Below are 21,203 nucleotides of genomic sequence, written 5' to 3'. Positions count from 1 at the left end.
ACCCCTCTTTCAGCGACTCCTAAGTGGGGGAGGCAGGGGGTCTCTGTGCGCCGCTTCCTGCAGGCGCCGCCCCTGCAGCTCCCATTGGCCGCTGTTCCCAGCCAATGGGAGCTGCAGAGTTGGCGCTTGGGGCGGGGCAGCATGCAGAGACACCCCCCTCCCAGGGGCCACAGGGATATGTTGGCCGCTTCCGGGAGTGAAGCGGCATGGAGGGAGGGAGGCAGAGTGGGCAGGGAGCCACCTTAGCTCTGCTAGTGGCACGTCTCTGCACGCCTCTTGGAGAGAGGGGGGCAGCGGGTCTCCGTACACTGCTCGGGGTGGGGGCAGCATCCAGAGCCACCTCCCCCCTGCCGCCAGAGGTGCACAGAGATGTGCCAGCAGCCGGCCGCTTCCAGGATCAGCGTGGGGCCACCAGCCACGGCTTTCAGGCAGCCTGCCTGAGCCCTGCTGCGCCGCCAACTGGGACTCGGGGCAGGTTGTCAGATATTTGTCCTGCATTTTGGGAGCTCCTCTGTTGTTAGGGGCCCCATGCCACTGCACGGTTTGTTTCATGGTAAATCTGGTCCTGCATATTGGCACTGACATTACTAAGCAAAGGTGGCCTGCAATTGCTGCTATCTCCTGATTTCATCTGAATTGTTAATTACACAAGTTGCAGTTTTTTTCCTAGGCTAATCGGGTTTTCATATGTTCCAGTTGTGTTTTTTATTATGCACAGTAGCCTTAATTTGGCAGCTGTAGAGTTGTTAGGTCAATATGTGATTTTAAAAAATGAAAATACACTTCTCCAATCAATGCTGGGTATGTAGGTGGGTGTTTACAGTCAAATGTTTTCCCCATTTGCCTATGTGGCACAGGCAGATCAACAGCGCATGACTGCATTGTGTAGGAGTGTCCACCATTCATGTAGAGGGTGGCATTTCCTGCCAAATCATTCATTTCCCTCCTTTCCATCATTGTCTAGTATCAGGTGGATAGTGTCAGGAACTCAGCTGCCTCCCGGCTTGCTCGCCTAGCAACCCAATAAACTCTCACTAAGTGATTGTGCTCCCCAGCTGGTCAGCAGGAACAACAGATCACCATTTTAACCCTGGAGTAACAGCAGCACAGTGATGGCTGAGTGTGTTCCATGCCTGTAGCTGTGTCAGACTTGCTTCTTGTCCAGCCCTTGCACCAACCTCTGCCGGCTTCTGTGTCAGTTCTCGTCCCTGCCTACCTATGAACTTCTGATCCTTGGCTTGTCTCCTGACCAGGCCTCCAGTTCTGTCCTCTAATTCTGTTCCAAACACTAGGCCGGACCCTTGCTCTGACCACTAGGTCGCACCACCTGCACTTCAGTGTATGCCAGATATTCTTTTGAATTACTACTTTGGATCACAAGCATTTCCCACCCCTACCCCCCAACTCCCCGTTGGTGTAAATAAATCCACTACAGAAATAGTCTTAGTCATACACAATCCTGACACACAAAAATAATTGTTCATAACCTTCTACGTGTGCCCAACGCATCAGCATATTTCTTCCATGAGCCATGTTGTGCCTGATAGTCTGATGACCTCTATGTGTCGTGTCCTGAAATCATGTTTAGCAAAGAGGTATTATGATTTTACTCTGGCTCTGAAATGGACATTTCCTCTAAAAAGGATCATTCAGGTTTCCTCTTATTTATGGCTGGCACATGTTATTGCATAGTTTTTATTTGGTGATCCATATATCTGCTGTACATGTTTTGGGCTGCTTGACCACATTGTGAAGAGCAGCCATATTCACCCTCCAAGAATTGCCATCTCTGCCCTGGTTACTCCCTTTGTCATTTAGCCAGAAGCTATATGCTCAGCAGCTCACACTTCTGCTTAATACAACATTTCTCCCACCCTACTGCTCCCCCATTAATAATAATATTAGTATTAATAACTTTGGTTTAAAAATTTGGAATCACCCTAAAACCTAATGTGACCCAAAATCTTGAGTTATTTTGGGCCAGTTCTCAAAGCCCTTCGGAGCCTTTTGTCACTGTTGGCCTGCTGACACCTCTCCTCTGTATTGCTCCTACTTCCAGTTTTTGATAACAGCAGATTTGGAGATTTCTCCCTTACTTTCCTCCCTTGGTTATGTAATGTAAAGGCTAAGATATGTTCTGCCCATTTTTACTTGCGTTTATCTGTGGAACCTAGAGATCTCTCAGACAGGTTAGGGTCCCATCAACACTAGAAAATAAGGGGTTTCCCCCATGGAAAATATCAGTGAAAGTGAAAAATCATCCATTTTGGTTGCAAAATGCTTGTGGTTTTTGCCACTCTAACGCCTCCTGGGGGCTCTAGTTCAAGTGCCTCAGGCCCCATTCTCCTCTATGGGCTGCGCTCCCTGGTTGGACTGTATCTTCTGTGATGTGCCACAGTCTCCCCTTTGGCTGAGTGGCGGTTAAATAGCATGAGAGTTCCATGGTGATGGTGCATTATGGGAGATGAAGTCTGGCTGTGGAGAATTGGAGTGGCATGTGGAGAGAGGAGAACCGGAGTGCCAGACACTGGAATTACAATTCCCATGAGGTACTGTGGCAGCATTTCAGATCTGAAATATTTTGGCTTGTGGCCGTTCAGTTTTTAGATGAGAAATTGAAAATTTCCACTGAAAACAGACACTTATTGCACACCCAAACACACACACACAGACACAAAAGTGTTTAGCCAAAACCCCAGTTTTCTAATAAAAAACTGTTTTGACAGAACATTTCCAACCAGTCCTACTGAGCAGAGTAAATGACAGCCTGTGTCCCATAAACTTTCTAAGGTAAAAGACCTTCCATGGCTTTATATTTAACATATTGAAGCAGAGGCAAAGTTCATCCTCCCATTTCCAATAGGGCTGTGAACCAAATCAAATAATTTCCTCACTGGGTTGTTTGAGCATAATTTTTTTCAGTTGCAGCAGCAGAATGAAGAGTTACAGAGTAAGTCTGCCAAAGGAAAGACACATAGGAGACTAGTGAACTCCTCAGAGACAGCTACAGGTCTTCTCTGCTGTATATATACTAGCAGCAACCCAGTTAATCTAATAAAAAAAGAGGAAAAAATTCAAATGCATTTTTATTGAGTTTTGCCACAAATGAGTCATATGGAGAAAAAATAATCAAATGAGCTTTGCAATTTAATAAGAAAAAGAAGATTTATACACACTTTACAGGTAAGCTGTAAAACTATTCATTGTTTGAATCAGAAGATTTTTCTAACTGAAATAATAGACTAGAAACAAAAGCAAAAATCTCAGCCAAAAATGTTTTCAGTGAAGAGATGAACTATAGTGAGAGGTCAGGTAAAAACATCTTCTACTCCAATGTAATGATGTAACCAACTGCATTTTGTAAAATACTAGAAGAACTGCAATTTATTTGATTTTCCAGTCTTAATAGTGGAATTACTGTATGACAAAGAGTTTCCTAATTATTCTTTCAGAGGAAATGTTTGTCTCTGTATCATAAAAATAATTTGAACCACTAAGTAAAATAAAGAAGTCAACTGAATCTGAAAAGGTCTGGCAAGATCATTCAGAAACTGACTAGAGAAGGACAGATGGATCATCTTCAAGAACTTATGCTACACCAGTGACAGATAGAACATCAGTAAATGGTGTTAATGAGCTGATAATTACCAATGTGAGGACTGCAGGGCTGGGCTAGAAATGCTGTTTTTCATGAGATTGCAGTCTCTTACTGAGCACACACACACTGTGCTATTTCTTATGCATGTTAATGTCATATATTCTTTCGAAGTATTAAAGCACAATAATACACTAATATAAAATCCTTTCCTGCAAATACTCTTATTCACTTGTGGATAGACTTATTGATTTCAGTGGTGCTGCTTGTGGGAGAAAAGTTATACACATGCTTCTATGCATGTAGGAATACAATTTACTAGACATAATGTCCAATATTTCTTCCATCAAAGTCACTGTTAAAGTGCTCAATGAATTTAATGGGGTAAGGATATAGCCTAATATAAATCTGATATTTTCTAAATCTTTGGTGTCAAAAGTAGAGAGAAGAAAGACTACACAAAATTAAGCATATATACAGCATAATTGGCTTTGCTTTCATATTAGAGGATTATTTATATAAGATAAAGAACCCTACTATAATAACTCTACATTTTGATATCAGCCTGGCATACCTGTTTTAAACCTGTAATATGTTTATAATGGTAAATGTTCATATTCTTATCATGCAATGGAGTTTCCAAAGGATTTTAGAAAAGTATGCCAGAAAGCTTTAATGTACTCTGTTGTACAGAAATAGCTTTATATGAACCTGACAAGCTGGGAAAAAGAAAAGAAAAACAGGAATAGGTGAGGGACAAATAAAGGGGATAGATAACATAGGAGAAGGGATATGGACCTATAGAATTGAAAGGAGGAAGAAATGGGGCTTGCAGAGGGGATAGTTGATTTGATTAAAATCTGTATTCTGTTGAAGAATGAGCCCCTGAAGTGTACATAATCTAAGTATCTAATTAAATTTGGGGATCTTGTAGCATGAGAAAACCCCAAAACTTGAGTCTTCTGGTTTATGATGTTGCTATTGTTGGAATTACTGGGGAAATACAATTCCTTAGGTTACTACTGTGAAATAATGTTAATTAAACTCCCAAAAGCTAATGACATATACATAGCATGTGTGTACATTTATGTATATGTGCGTATGCATGCACACACTAGCATATACGATGTACCTTCTCAGGCCATAGTGGCCACCTTCAAACTCCATCACTTTTATTCTATTAGAGTAGAACCTTAGAGGTACGAACACCTGAGTTACGAACTGACCAGTCAACTACACACCTCATTTGGAACCAATAGTATATAATCTGATACTAGAGAGGGGAAAAAAGCAAATACTATACAGTACAGTACTGTGTTAAACCTAAACTCCTAAAAAATAAAGGGAAAGTTTTAAAATAGGAATTTGACAAGGTAAAGAAACGGTTTTAGTGCTTGTTTCATTTAAATAAAGAAGGTTAAAAGCAGCATTTTTCTTCTGCATAGTAAAGTTTCAAAGCTGTATTAAGTCAATGTTCAGTTGTAAACTTTTGAAAGAACAGCCCTAATGTTTTGCTCTGAGCTACGCACATTTCAGAGTTACGAACAACCTCTGTTCCCAAAGTGTCCGTTAACCGAGATTCTACTGTATACACTAGGAATTGTGTAGCAGTTTGCTGGCATAAGGAATAGCATGTAGAGGAGAGTGTGCAGACTGTAATGTGACAAATATGGTTTCTTCCTCTTACACATGTATATTTGTAATAGTAAATACTGGTTAAATAAAAACAGAGTATTAAATAACAATTATCCATAATACACGTGTGATACCGTTCACTAAACTGGTGGGTTTTTACCTTTTTTCAAATCTTTCAGTGCTTTGAGGCACAGATTGTTCAGCACACGTGAATGACTCCTCAGCACTATGCGATTATATTTCTCTTAATCCTAGCCAAGTATGTGTTGAGGGTATGCACCTCAGTGGATTAATATTACAAAGAGAAACTTGTCTGCAAGTATTCACTCAGTGACCTATTGGCAAGGATGCTAAATAAGGAAGGTGTCAGTGAGTTTTCACTCTTTTACCTTGAGGTCTGGGCACCTTGACAAAGTGTTGCACGTTAAAATCATAGAATATCAGGGCTGGAAGGGACCACAGAAGGTCATGTAGTTTAACCCCCTACTCAAAGCAGAACCAATCCCCAAGTTTTGGCCCACATCCCTAAATGGTCCCCTCAAGGATTGAGCTCATAACCCTGGGTTTAGCAGGCCAATGCTCAAACCACTGAGCTATGCCTGCCCCCTCTTTATAGCATCAACCATTTTGAGTTCTCTGATGCTGTAATGTCTCTCGTGAAAGTATGGTCAGTACTTTCAGGAACAAAGATCTCTGAGGAGAGCTGTGCAGATCAGGTGAGTATCACATGTTTGAGGCTTTCATTTTGCAAACCTCTCATCATAGTGCTTATAGTGTTGAATGTAAACTCCTTAGCAAAAATATCCAATATTACTTAGAGTTTTTGAGCACATTAAGATTCAAAAGTATTTAGGAAATGGTTCAGCCCATTTTTTTTATTTTATTTTAATTTTTTTGGTTATCAGTGGGCCAAATTCTGCTATCTCTTATATTGGTGTAAGTCTGGAATAACTCCTCTAAAGTAAATGAGAATTGTTCTGAATTGATGTTTTTGCAACTGAGAGTAGAATTAGGGCCATTATTTTTAAGTGTTAATCAACTAATGTGAAACACAGGTCCTCAGATGTTGCTACTGTTCATGTCACTTTGTTTATTTTTCCTTTTTCCCCAGGACTGGCTGTATTGTAATACTTTGGAAAAAGTTACTGTCGTTGATCCCAAATCATGAATTCATCCACCCTCTGGAGTCCACAGAATGTGCAGTATTGCTTTGACTTTGTTAACAATTCATGTCCTAGAAATGTAAGGTCTACAATCGCTCTTTGGGCTATGTATAGCTTCATGGTGGGAGCAATAGTGCTCACAATGGGTGGAAATATGCTTGTGATCATTTCCATCGCTCATTTCAAACAGCTTCACTCTCCAACCAACTTCCTGATCTGCTCCATGGCAACTACAGACTTTTTGCTTAGTTTCATGGTTATGCCCTACAGCATGATCAGGTCTGTTGAGTCATGCTGGTATTTTGGAGACCTCTTCTGCAAACTCCATACTTGTTGTGATATAATGCTCTGTACCACCTCTATTTTCCATCTGTGTTTTATCTCTGTTGACCGTTACTACGCAGTATGTGACCCACTGCATTATGTTACCAAAATAACTGTCCCTGTGATAGGACTGTTTTTACTAATTAGCTGGTCTGTCCCATTCTTATTTGCCTTTGGCCTAGTTTTCTCAGAGTTGAATATTGAGGGCATTGAAGAATATGTGGCTTCCACTAATTGCAGTGGTTTCTGTGCCTTCATATTTAACAAGCTTTGGGGAGTGCTGGGTTCTCTTATAGCCTTCTTTTTCCCAGGCACAGTGATGGTGGAGATTTATGTCCACATATTTACAGTGGCAAGAAAACATGCAAGACAAATGGATAAAATCCCAAGTACAATAAAATATGCCTCTGCAATGACAAACAAAATCTCCACAAAAAAAGAGAGCAAAGCAACTAAAACTTTAAGTATAGTCATGGGGGTGTTTCTGTTTTGTTGGCTGCCTTTCTTTATTCTTACGATAGCTGATCCTTTTATTAACTTCTCAACACCTGAAGACTTGTACATTGCCTTCCTCTGGCTGGGATACTTCAATTCTACTTGTAATCCAATCATTTATGGTTTATTTTATTCTTGGTTTCGCAAAGCATTTAAAATGATTGTGACTGGTACAATCTTCAGACCAGATTCCTCTATTCTTACTTTATTTCCTGCAAATACGTAGTTAGCCAGGTAGTTAGCAGTTGCCCACCACTGCTCTATTGGTAAACTATACAGTACATTCTATCCAGCTATTTTCCAGTGATCATTTTGACAGCTTCACTACAATATTATTTCTCTCCAAGTACCAGTTTGAGCCTCCAAGTGCACTGTTTTAGCATTAATTTGTTATCTAGTTGCCCATGTTTGAAAATAGATGCCACCCTTACTCTAGTTCTCAGCATGAATAAGGGTAACAGAACTAAGCCCAAAATCTTTTCTCTGGCTGAAAAACTGATCTTTATCTACATACAAGCTACCCAAGCCAGTCTCATGCACGCCAATGAATGAGTAATTAAGTCTCTGGCGGAAAAGTGTTCTGAATGTTCACTGATTCAGTGTTCGGTTTGCGTTGTAGCTGCTGAGCAATCACCTCTGTCTCCATGCATTACCAAAGTAGCCGAGATCAGCTGAGAACCGTATGAGTCCCAAAAAAGATGTGTGGGCTCGGAGGATGCCATGGGATGTTGTGAAAGGCCAAAATTATCACTGGGTTCAAAAAAAGAACTAGATATGTTCCTGGGGGGACATGTCCATCTATGGTTATTAGCCAGTATGGGCAAGGATGCATCCTGATGCTCTGAGTGTCCCTAGCCTCTGGCTCCTGTCGGTGGGACAAAGAAGATCTCTTGTGGTGATGGGCTAGCGCTAATTCATATTTGTCACATTTGTCACATTAATTTTGTACTGCTTATGAAATTATGAACCTTCATCCAGAGACAACAATGATAAGATAAAGTTTAAAAACTGGGAATAAATAAAAAACTGATAAAATGTCTTGTACTGAAGGCCCTACTTAATTTGCGATAATGCGGAAATTGCAGAACCTGCAATATTAGGCTTCCCCTGCAATTTTATCAGCCACTGGGGGCTGACAGCGGGAGCCTAGGGCTGCTGATAGCCCCACTGTGAGCCCCCAGAGGCTGGTGACGAGGGTTCCCATTGTCAGCTCCGTGCATGTCAAGGCTCCTGTATCTCCATTCTCCAGAACATCCCCTTCTTTTCCCTGACACGCCCCCTGACCCTGGGAGCCGGGAAGGAATGAAGTGAGTCTGGTTATACTGGCCTTTGTATACTTAGACATGTAGGGCTTGATTAGAGATAAGAGCCACAGAGAGTTAGCTGTAGCTCCCCAATGTGAAATTGCCCATCTCCAATGCAAGTTATTTCTGTACAGCGATATTAATGGATTGGACATAATGGCTTCCTCTCCTTAGGCCGGGCACTGTGGGGTGGGAGCAGTTGATGCAGGAGGCAGTTGTGCTACCCCTGCCAGCTTTATGCCAATGCAAAATTTCCTTGTTGAAAGGGAACTCTAGGCTGCCAAGCTCCATAGGCTCAAAGGCCACTTCGTGCTGCTTCCACTTATGGAGGACAAAGCAGACTGGAGAATCTGGTCTTCTAGTCCTTGTTATTCAGGAACTCTACCATTCTGCCCTTCATGTGCCATGCCATGCAGCATGGTAGCGTCTTCTTTTTTCCCAGATTCAAAGTGATTTTTAAAAATAATTTCAGGGTTTAGTTTATATAGGGGGTGCGATTTGACAGATGCTTAAACAATGTTTTAAAAGATCCTGAACACTGTGCAGGACATCAGACAGAGCTCAGGGGATAGACTTACAGAAGCTGTTTTTGTTTGAGCGTTCCCATGTGAGATTCATGTTCAGTCAGCAGCAAAATGCAGCAGAACAGCAAAGGGAATGAGTGAGCTCTGGGGAGAGGATATAATGGGTGTCTCATTAACATGATCTTAAACACCCATAATTAGTGTGACTCTTCTTAGGAACTTTTTGACTAAAGCTGTTTCAGATAGAACTCTTTGTTAAATTTTGGCTCCCAAATAGTAGATAGAATGTGTACATTCTTATTATACAGTAAGGCCTTGAGTCCCAAGAATTGCCTGTAAAGGAAAGAGAGTGCTGCATGACAATCTCTCTCCCATATCTTTTGTATTTCCTCTGCTGGTCAGATTTCTGCAGTGTTCGTATAGCAGGTTGCATCCATAGCTTATGTGGAAGCTAACAGGCAATGCCAGTGCACTCATAGGCACCAACTTCCTCTCTCCCCCAGGGGGTGCTCGACCCCCCCTCCACCCCAAGCCCTCCCCCACTCCTCCCCTTCCCCCAAACCCCCACCCTCACCCTTCCTCTTCCCATCTCTGCTCCACCCCTGCCCTGCCTCTTCCCCACCTCTTTCTGCCCCCTACCCCAAGCATGCCCCAACCCCACTCCTCCTCCCCCCTCCCCGTTGCTCCTGCATGCCGGTGAACAGCAGATCATGGTGGGCGGGAAGCACTGGGAGGGAGGTGGAGGGGTGGATCAGCGGGGCCGCCAGCAAGCAAGAAGCGCTGGAGGGAGCAGGGGACGCAGGCTGCCAGTGGATGCTAAGCACCTGCTAATTTTTTTCCATGGGTGCTCCAGCCATGGAGATCCATGGAGTCGGAGCCTATGAGTGGACGACTACCTCCTCCACTCCCTGCTTGCGGATTGTTAAACAGTCAAATAGCACTGTTTAAACATACACAACTAAATTATCAACAGAGGGTGCATTGAAAGTGCGGGCAAAAAAATGCCCATGGATGCAATGCACTCACAACCTCTGCCCCTCCCCCATTTGCTCAATTAAGTGGCTATTTGCATACATAGGTCAGGTGACGGCAAATCCATGGGCATGATATTGCAAAAATTGTGTCATGCTCTGTTCGGTATTGTGCAGGAGGGTGCACATTTTTGTGGGTGCAGCAGCTGAGTCACTCTTTGCAAAACTGACACAAAATGTGCCATATTGACTGCACTGGAATTCAGTTGCCTCTGTTTACTCAAGCAAATAAAAAATATATATAAGACATGTGTAGTCCAAGTCTCGCCTTTTCCAGAACATAATGCACAGCTCCTCTTTTGTGAAAACCTTCTCTCCCTGGTTAGATGGTTTCTTGTCACGTGGCCTATAATAAATGAAGTGGGGTCAGGGGGTCGGGGTAGCTCCCTTTGATGGACACTCAGCTAGCCAGTTAGCTGTAAAACCCCTTTGCGGAGCTGTTCTCTACTTGCTTTACCTGTAAAGAGTTGAAAAGTCTTCCAGGTAAAGAAAAAAAAAGTGGGCACCTGACCAAAAGGGCCAATGGGAAGGCTAGAACTTTTTAAAATGGGGAAAGAAACTTTCCCTGTGTCTGTTGTTCTCTCTGGGCTGAAGAGATGGGCAGCAGGAATGCTGTGTAAAGTTTGACCCAGATATGAAAACCATCAGATCATATCTAGAACTCCTTTTAACAACCCAAACATGTATGTAAATTAGGAATGTTTAGGAAGATGCAATTAGGTTTATTTCTGTTTATTTTTTAAGGCTTGTGGACTCCTCTGTGTTAACCCCAGATGCTTTTGCTTGCTTGTAACCTTTAAGATGACCACCAAGAAAACTATTTTGGATGCTTAATTTTTGGAATTGCTCTTTTAAAATCTAGCAAAACCCTAAGTTCCAGATGTATTTTCTTCCTTTTTGTTTTTAATAAAATTTACCTTTTTTAAGAACAGGATTGGATTTTTGATGTCCTAAGAGGTTTGTGCATGTCGTTTGATTAGCTGGTAGCAACAGCTCATTTCCTTTGTTTTCTTTCTCAGCTCTTCCCCAGGGGGAGGGTGTGTGTGAAAGGGCTTGAGGGTACCCCACAAGAAGGAATTCCCAAGTGCTCCTTCCTGGGTCCAAGGGGGTTTTTTGCATTTGGGTGGTGGCAGCATTTACCAAGCCAAGGTCAGAGAAAAGCTATAACCTTGGTAGTTTAATACAAGCCTGGAGTAGCAAGTATTAATTTTTTTTCTTTACCTGGGGGTCTTTTTAACTCTTTACAGGTAAAGCAAGTAGAGAACAGCTACCAAGAGGGATTTTACAGCTACCTGGCTGGCTGGGGTCCATCAAAGGGAGCTCCCCCCTCCAGCCCCCACCACACACACTTCATTTATCACATGGCCAGCAGATGATAAGGAAGCAGAGAGAGAGAGAGAGACAGAAAGAAAATGTGTGTGGGGGGGAAGAAAACCCTAAATGTATAATGGTGAAATGGAGAACTGAAGTTGCTTTGGACAATTAAGACCTATCTATAGTTTTTAAATTTTCTACCTAAATACAATGGTGACGAACACTTTAGAAATATCATAGATAGATAACATGAAGGATCCCGAGCCTCAAAACCAGGTCCATGGGTCCCCAGCCAGTACGCAGACTGTGGTCACAACCCACCAGCTTATCAAAGCAATTGAGAAGAGGGCCAGCCAAGGTTTAGCTCACAAAAAGTCCCACCCAAAATTCTCCTAAACTAGGGGAGATATCTTCTGATTGGCTGGGAAGCAATACTTAATGCAGAAAGAGGCACAGTAATTTGTATAAGCAACTAAGGGATTCACTTGCTGGCTGCTATTACAGACTCTGCCTACCTGCCTGACTCTTAAGCCCTTTCTTCCTGCCTGTTCCTGGTTCCTTTTCTCCTTATCCCTAACCCCCTTCAGCTCCTGGTTCCTGCTTTCTTGCTTCACTCCATGTCCCCACTCTTATGCCCTACCCCTGACGATGGCTTCAACCCGAGGCTTGACTCCTGACTTTGATGAACCATCAATAAAAGTTCATGATAGGGCCCTCTTATCCTCCGGGCCAGTGGACATAGAAACAGTTCTTCTCCAGGTTGTTATCCAAGAGCACTGAGAGATGCTATAGTTCGATGCCATCCATTCCCTACACTTCCCTCTGATTCTGGGTATTTCTTGGCTGGCCCTCTACAACCCTCTTATCAGCTGGTGTGAACTAAGCTAAATTTCAGCGCTTAAGTTCTGTCAAACTACAGTGACTACAAAGATGTCTTTAGAAAAAATCCACAGACACCTTGCCCCAGCACAGGGACTATGATTGCCCAATCAAACTACAACCGGGGAAAACATTCCACTCAGCATATATTTGCCATGTCTGAATGTGAACCTAGCTGCACTGGGCACCTACCTTCAGGAGAACCTACCCAACAGTTTTATTCATAAGCCCAATTTGCTTTCCAAGGCATTACTCCTCTTTATTAAAAAGAAAGATGGAAGCCTTGGACTGTATGTAGACTATTGGGCCATGAAGCAGGTCACCATGAGAAACCAATACCTGTTACCGAACGCTTTCCAAATGCATTATGATCACTTTGACTATCTCATGATGCTCTTTCATTTGACAAACACACCCATGACATTCCAAGGTTTTATTAATGATGTACTACAGGACATTATGGACCAATATATGATAGCATACCTGGATGACATATTTATTTTTCCAGACAGTACCAAACAACACAACCTGGATGTCCATTCAGTCCTGAAGAGGCTACATCAACATGGCCTCTAGGCTAAGTTAAAAAAATGCGTCTTTGATCAGTCTGTCATAGAATCCTAGGGTTCATCGTGTCTCCTACTAGTATCTCAATGGACTCACATAAGATAAAGACCTCCTCTAGTGGGAAGTACTGTGGAATGATCATGAACTACAATGTTTCCTGGGGCTGATGAACTTTTATCAGTGGTTCATCCCAAAATTCTTGGAGTGGATCACCCCTCTCACTGCCCTGCTCCACAAAAACACCAGGTTCCTATGATCTCTCAAGGCCCATCAGGTCTTGAGCAATTAATACTCACATTTATCACTGTTGGTCCACCCCAACACCATGCAAGTCATCACTGAAGCAGATGTTTCCAACTTGGTGATCAAAGCAGTGTTATCCCAAAAGGCACAGTCCTCAACAATTGCTATATCCATAAGCCTTCTATTCCAGAAAACTCACATATGTAGAGCAAAATTATGAAATTTTGGACAAAAATCTCCTGGCAATTAAAAAGGCCTTCAAAGAGTGGTGCCACCATCTAAAAGGGACCCATCCAGGTGTACACCAACCATAAGAACTTTGAATATATATGTTTGAATATGAACTTTGTGCCAAGACCACAACCAGTAACAACTGTAGTAGCCATTATTCCTTTTGTGCTTTGGTTTTGTGATCTCCCATCATTCCCATCTCCCATCATCAAAAAAGCAGGGCTGGCACATTCTCCCAGAAGGGCAAATATTACACTGGCCCAATGACTTGAACCTTAAAACCTCCTGCATCGATAGCCTCATAATGTAATGGGTGCGTCTCCCCGCCAGGATCTGGTCATCCTCATACGATCAGCTTTGGACAATGGGATCCTTCCTGACGAGCAGGAAGCCATAAGTAAGGAACCCCACAATGTCCAAGATAGGGTAACCTATGTATAAGGACATATATATGTTCCCCTACCAGGCCTCCAAGGTCTGCAACCCTACAAATATATTATGACTCTCACCAGGCAGTTTGGCTGCTTTAAAGCTCAGCTCCTAGTCTCTCATGCCTTCTGGTGGCCTCATATTCAGGCCTCGTTGCAGGCCTATGTGGCCTCTTGCAATGTATGTGCTGACTCCAGTGTGCCACACAATAAACACTTCAGACTTTTGCAATCCCTCAGGATATTTTTGATGCTTCATAAACCTGCACCAGAATGACTGGTCCTTGCTTCTAGCTCAGGCAGAGTTTGAATACAATGGTTTGCGTACAAAGTTTGTGTACAAAGCAAAATACACGTCTATGGGGCAAAGCCCTTTTATTTCAAACTATGGGTTCTCCCCTTAGTTCTACCCAGAGCTACCCATACCTTCCCACAACCCAGCAGCTCTAGACTAGACACAACAGACATGTCAAACCCAAGATAACCTAAAAGTTCATCTGGAGGATGCCAAGAACAGCTACAAACCATGTGTGGGTCATCAACGACAGGAGGAGTCCACATTTTTGGTAAGCCAGAAGGTCTGATACTTGAAAAACCTACAGAAGAACAGGCTGTTTCATAAATTTGGTTATCAATCCCTTGGCCACTATTGAATTTCCTGGCAAATTAATCCAGTTACCTTTGAACACAAATTACTTCATTCTCTCCAAATACACCCAGTTTTCCATGTATCACTCCTGAAGCTCCACATTCCCTCACCACTCCCAAACACCATCCCACCCTCCGCTGGTGTGTTTTTAAGACCATGGTGAGTATATTGTCCATGAGATCTTCAATGCCAGAATCAGGCAAAGTAGACGCTGGTATCTTGTAGACTGGGAAGGCTACAATCCTGAAGAGTGCTCCTGAGAACAGGCGCAAAGATCCAGGCTGCTTACCTGGTAAAAGCTTTCCTCAAAAAACACCATGGAAAACCCAGACCACTGCCCACATATGTGAAGAGGAAGGTGTGATGTAAAAGATTGCAAGCTTTGAACCCCAGTGCTCAGACCATGGCCGCCACCCAGCTCCTCACCTGAACCAGTGGAGAAGTCCAATCAAGCTGTAGCTCACAAAAGCCTTGTCCACAAAGCTCATGATTGGGGGAGTCATCCAGCCCCACTGATTGGCTGGGACACACTACTTAAACCATAAACAGGCCCAGGAAGTTGTCTGAGAAACTGGGTGGATCCATGGATGGCTGCTACTATGGACTCTGTATACTTGCCTGGTTCCTAAGCCCTGCTGTCCAACCTGGTTCTTGCCTCCTTATCCCACTTCTGCATCTGTTCCTGGTTTCTCCTTTCCTGCCTTGCTCCACATCCCTGTTTCTACATCTTACTCCTTCTTCGACCCCTGGCTTGACTCCTCACTCTGACTCCAGTTCTCATCTTTGATATGACTCCTGATTCCATCTCTGGATCTGACCTTTGGGTTGGCATCTGACTCTGACCAAGGTTACAGGCTCCTGATTCTAACTATTAGAACTGTCCATGCCGTAGTCCCTACAGATAAATAGCTAGACAGGATCATTATTCTGATGTAGATACATTCATACTTGGAATTGGAAAGAGACCTTGAATTCATTTTATATTAAAACCTAGAAGAATATGAAGATGGTGAAGATGACAAAACAACAAAGATAGATAGATACTATATTAGTAATCTGATGAGCTATCCAATGCCCATAAAAACCTTTGATATTCTAACTATAATCTCTCTCTATCTATCTATTTATCTACGTTTTTTTGATAAACACACACAAAAATGTCCAGTGTTTGGATTGACATTGTAGCAACCTTTTTGTCTGGAAGTTTGTAAAGTTATGTAAAATTCACCATTTTTTCTCTATACATTTCTTATACAGGACAGAAGTTTTCATAATGTTGCTAAAACACAACTGGAACACTTCAAAAGCCATTGAAAAAATTGTAAGGCCTTGGCCTTGTAGTTTTTATTAAGAAAGTTTTGCGGAAGGTTTTTTTCCACTCGTGGTAGAGGACCTGGCATCACTTCTGGAGTTCTGCCAGGGAATGTGTGTACCAGTTGAGAAAGATAAGAACTGGCTCCAACTTTAGTGTAATCGCCTCTTAAAGATCCACATAAAAGGTGTGCCTTCCATCTTTGCCATGGCAAACTCTCTGCAGCATCTCCACACTTCCTTTCCCACTTTTGTTTGCTCTGGCACAGTGCACTTGAAAAACACTTTGGAGGAGCAGAGGGAATGAGAGGCAAGGGAACATCAAGGGAGTGGGAGACGGATTCTGGTGAAGAAAGGCCATGTGCAATTGAAGATGTGTTAGTGAGGGGAATAAAAGTAGGGAGGAAGAGTGGCAAAGATCTTGTTTAGGGAGCACATAAAGAACCTAGAGCTGCAGGTCAAGGAAGCAGCTATTGTGAGGAGAGTTCTGCCCTCTGATTCTGTTCCAATCACTAGGCCAGATTCCCCCACCACAACTCTCCCTTGGTGATAAATTAATCCACTACAGAAATAGTCTTATTCATACACAATCTCTATACACAAAAAATAACTGTTCATAACCTTCTATGTGTGCTGAACACATCAGCTTATTTCATCCCTGAGCCATGTTGTGCCTGATAGTCTGACAACATTGTTCGGAAATCATGACTCCTGCTCTGCCCATCCCAGCAGTGACTGGTGCTGTCTGGAGTTCCAACGATTTTTGTTCAGACAAATGCACTATTCATTAACCTTCCTTATTCTGACATATTATAGCTGAATGATGTAGTAACTCACCAATCCCTGTAGATTTATACAATGCCTGCTTATGGCAAGGATATATCATTTTCACCTGTAAATGCCTGTGTATGGTTTGTATGATCCTCTCACAGCATGAACTGTTCTGGATTGGTATTTTATATACCCTTCTGGAGTCCACAGATAAACGCAAGAAAAAATCGGCAGCACGTATCAGCCTTTCTGTTACATATCAGGATAGAAGAAAATGAAAGAACACCCAAGCAATCTAAATGCCTGAGGTATGAATCCTTGGCTGAAAATATCACAAAAACAAGTTTTCTTTTGAGATATGTGTTACTTACTGTTCTGAGTTCTAATTCAGCAGAACAACTTAAGTGTTTGTTTAACTCAGTAGAACCTAACCATGTGTTCAAAGTGAAGTACATGCTTTAGTGCTTCGCTCAGTAGGGATGGTCTCCTGAAGTGAGGCCTTGGATAGAGATAGGGATAAAGTGAGAACAGTTTGCCTTGTGGTATTTCACTACCTGTATGTCTAGTTGTGGCTTGAATTTAGATATGCAGAGACACATGGTGAGAACGATCATTCAAGACCCTTCATAATTTTTAGGGGGTTGAAATGGTCGAAGACCGAGGTGTGGAAGTGGAAAAAGGAGAACGAGACGCTTATAATTTCTAGCATATTTTGCCCATCCCTAAATGTAACTGACCATCTTTGAATTCCCTTTCTCTTATGAGGCATTCCCCTATATTAGAAGTCATTTAAGTAGTTCCTTTTTTCATTTATCTCGAGACTTAATTATTATAATTTAACATCTACATTGCAATAGAACATAGAGACCTCAGACAGGTTAGGGTCCCATCAGCACTAGAAAATAAGGGTTTTCCCCTATGGAAAATATCAAGGAAAATGAAAAATCATTAATTTGGGCTGGAAAATGTTTGTGGTTTTTTTGCCACTCTAATGCCTCCTGGGGGCTCTAGTTCAAGTGCCTCAGGCCCCATTCTCCTCTATGGGCTGCGCTCCCTGGTTGGACTGTATCTTCTGTGATGTGCCACAGTCTCCCCTTTGGCTGAGTGGCGGTTAAATAGCATGAGAGTTCCATGGTGATGGTGCATTATGGGAGATGAAGTCTGGCTGTGGAGAATTGGAGTGGCGTGTGGAGAGAGGAGAAGTGGAGTGTCAGGCACTGACAGCATTTCAGAACTGAAATATTTTGGACTTGGGATGAAATATTTTGGCTTGTGGCCATTAACTTTTTGGATGAGAAATTGAAAATTTCCACTGAAAACAGGCATTTATTGCAAAAAATATGTCTTTAGCCAAAAACCCAATTTTCCAACAAAAAACAGTTTTGACAGATCATTTTCAATCAGCCCTACTTAGCAGAGTAAATGACAGCCCCTGTCCCATAAAGCTTATAAGGTATAATTTAAAAGACCTTCTATGGCTTTATATTTAACATATTTAAGTAGACGCAAAGTTCATCCTCCCAGTTCCAATAGGGCTGTGAACCAAATCAAATAATCTCCTCACTGGGTTGTTTATGCATAATTTTTTTCAGTTGCAGCAGCAGAATGAAGAGTCACAGAGTAAATCTGCCAAAGAAAAGACACGATAGGAGACTTGTGAACTCACCAGAGACAGCTACAGGTCTTCTCTGCTGTATATATACACTAGCAGTGACCCAGTTAATCTGATAAGAACAGAGGGAACATTTCAAATGCATTTTCATTGAAAATTGCCACAAAGGAGTCTTACAAAGAAAAAAGCAAACAAACAAGCTTTGTGAGTTAATAAGAAAAAAAATTATACACATTTTACACATAAGCTCCAAAACTGTTCATTGATTTGGATCAGAAGATTTTCTAACTGAAATCAAAGACGAGAAACAAAAGCAAAAATCACAGCCAAAAACATTTTCAGTGAAGAGATGAATTATAGAGAGAGATCAGGTAAAAACATCTTTTACTCCTATGTAATGATGTAACCAACTGCATTTTGTAAAGTACTAGAAGAAATGCAATTTATTTGATTTTCCAGTCTCAATAACGGAATGACTGTAATGACAAAAAGTTTTCTCGTGATTCATTTAGAGCAAATGTTTGTCTCTGTATCACAAGAATAACTTGATCCACGATGTAGAATAAAGAAGTCAATTGAATCTTAAAATGTGTTGCAAGATCATTGAGCAACTGTCTAGAGATGATCAGCTGGATCATCTTCAGTAATTTATGCTATTCCAATGACAGATAAAAACATCTGTAAATGGTATTAGTGAGCTGATAATTATCAATGTGAGGACCATAGGGCTGGCTAGAAATTTTGTTTTTCCTGAGATTGCAGTCTCTGAGAGTTTACTTTTACAAAATCTGTTGCTGAGCAAATGCTGTCCAATTTCTTATACATGTTAATGTCATATATCCTTTCAAAGTACTAAAGCAAGATAATATACTAAGATCCTTTCCTGAAAACACTCTTATTCACAGGTGGCTAGACCTATTGATTTCAGTAGTCCTGTTCATTGGAGTAAAGTTATACAGATGCTTAAATGCTTGTAGGAATAAACTTTATTAGACATAAGGTCTAATATTAATTCCATCAAAGTCATTTTTAAAACTCTCAATGACTTTAATGGGGTAAGGATTTGGCTTACAATAGATACGATACTTTCTATATCTTTGGTGTAAAAAGAAGAAAGGAGAAAGATCACAAAATGTTAAGCATACACACATTTTGGGGCATTCATACTATAGCGTTATTTATAAAAGAAACAGAGTATAATGAAGCTATATTTTGGTATCAGCCTGGCATACCTGTTGTAAACCTGCAATATGTTTATAATGGCAAATGTTCGTATTTTTATCATGCAATGGAGTTTCCAATAGATTTTAGAAAAGTATGCCAGAAAGCTTTCATGTACTCTTTGGTTCAGAAATAGCTTAATGAACCTGACAAGGTGGGAGAAATAAAAGAAAACCAGGAATAGGTGAGGGACAAATAAAGGGGATGATTGACACAGGAGAGGGTATATGGACCTATAGAATTGAAAGGAGGAAGAAATGAGACTTGCAGATGGGGCAGTTTGTTTGATTAAAATCTGTATTCTATTGAAGAATGAGTCCCTGATGTGTACATAATGTAAGCATCTAATTAAATTTGGAGACCTTGTAGCATGAGAAACCCCCAACAACTTGAGTCTTATGGTTTATGATGTAGCCAGGAACTCTTGTTAGCATTACTGGGGCACTACAATTCCTAATTTTACCACTGTGAAATAATGTTGATTAAACTCCAGAACTCTAAGAACATATAGATAACATGTGTACATCTATATATATATGTGCCTGTGCACACATTATCACACATAGTCGCCACCTTCAAACTCCATCACTTTAATTCTATTACAGTAGAACCTCACAGTTACAAACACCAGAGTTACAAATTGCTCAGTCAATCACACACGTCATTTGGAACTAGAAGTACATAATCAGGAAGCAGAGACCAAAAAAAAAAGAGCAAATATTGTACAGTACAGTACTATGTTGCACATAAACTATTAAAAACTAAAAGGAAAGATTAAAAAAAGGATTTGACAAGGTAAGGAAACTGTTTCTGTGCTTGTTTCATTTAAATAAAGAAGGTTAAAAGCAGCATTTTTCTTCTGCATAGTAAAGTTTCAAAGCTGTATTAAGTCAATGTTCAGTTGTAAACTTTTGAAAGAACAGCCATAATGTTTTGTTCAGAGTTACGAACATTTCAGAGTTATGAACAACCTCCGTTCCCGAGGTGTTCGTTAACTCTGAGATTCTACTGTATACACCAAGAATTGTGTAGCAGTTTGCTGGCATAAGGAGTAGCATGCAGATGAGAGTGTGCAGCTTGTAATGTGACAAATATGTTTTTTTTCTTCTTTTATATGTATATTTGTAATAGCAAATACTGGTTTAAATAAAAAAGTATTAAATAAGAACTATCTATAATAAAGGATTAATAAATTTCACTACATTTGCGTTGTTTTACCTGTTTCTCAAATCTTTCAGTGCTTTGAGGCACAGATTGTTTAGCACACCTGAATGACTCCTCAGCATTATGCGATTATATTTCTCTTAATCCTAGCCAAGTATGTGTTGGGGTAAGCACCTAAGTGGATTAATATTACAAACAGAAACTTGTCTGCTGGTATATACTCAGTGACCCATCAGAAAGATTACTAAAATGGGGAAGCTGTCAGTGAGTTTTTGTCACTCTTTTACCTTGAGGTCTGGCCAGCTTCACAAAGTGCTTCATGTTAAAATCTTTACATTGTCAACCAATTTGGGTTTTCTGAGGCTGTAATATCTCTCCTGGAAGTATGGTCAGTACCTTCAGGAATAAAGATCTATGAGGTGATGAGGAGAGCTGTGCAAATCAGGTGAGTGTCATGTGTTTGAGGCTTTCATTTTCCAAACCCCTTATCAAGGTGCTTATAGTGTTGAATATAAACTCCATAGCAAAAATATCCAATATTACTTCGAGGTTCTGAGCACCTTAAGATTCACAAGTATTTAGGAAATGGTTCAGCCCATTCTTTTTTAGCATAGGGCCAAGTTCCGCTATCTCTTATACTGGTGTAAGTCTGGAGTAACACCTCTGAAGTAAATGGGAATTATTCTGAATTGACATGAATGCAACTGAGAGCAGAATCAGGCCCATTATTTTTAATTTTAGA

General features: G+C 41.3%; 1 protein-coding gene across 1 annotated transcript; it reads left to right on the top strand.

Moving 5' to 3' along the window:
• The first annotated feature begins 6,394 nt into the window (after positions 1 to 6,394).
• LOC140908251 (trace amine-associated receptor 4-like) lies at positions 6,395 to 7,438 on the top strand. The gene has a single exon (XM_073335202.1). The coding sequence runs from the start codon at positions 6,395 to 6,397 to the stop codon at positions 7,436 to 7,438; it is 1,044 nt and encodes a 347-aa protein (XP_073191303.1).
• The last annotated feature ends 13,765 nt before the right edge of the window (positions 7,439 to 21,203 follow it).

The sequence above is a fragment of the Lepidochelys kempii genome, chromosome 3, assembly GCF_965140265.1.
Source record: "Lepidochelys kempii isolate rLepKem1 chromosome 3, rLepKem1.hap2, whole genome shotgun sequence".
Classification (NCBI taxonomy): domain Eukaryota; kingdom Metazoa; phylum Chordata; order Testudines; family Cheloniidae; genus Lepidochelys; species Lepidochelys kempii.
The sequence above is the reverse complement of the archived record's forward strand: the minus strand, read 5'-3'. Positions and strand labels throughout refer to the sequence as shown.

Coding starts and splice junctions, on each gene's coding strand:
- LOC140908251 (XM_073335202.1), top strand. CDS start 6,395: ATGAATTCATCCACCCTCTGGAGTCCACAGAATGTGCAGTATTGCTTT.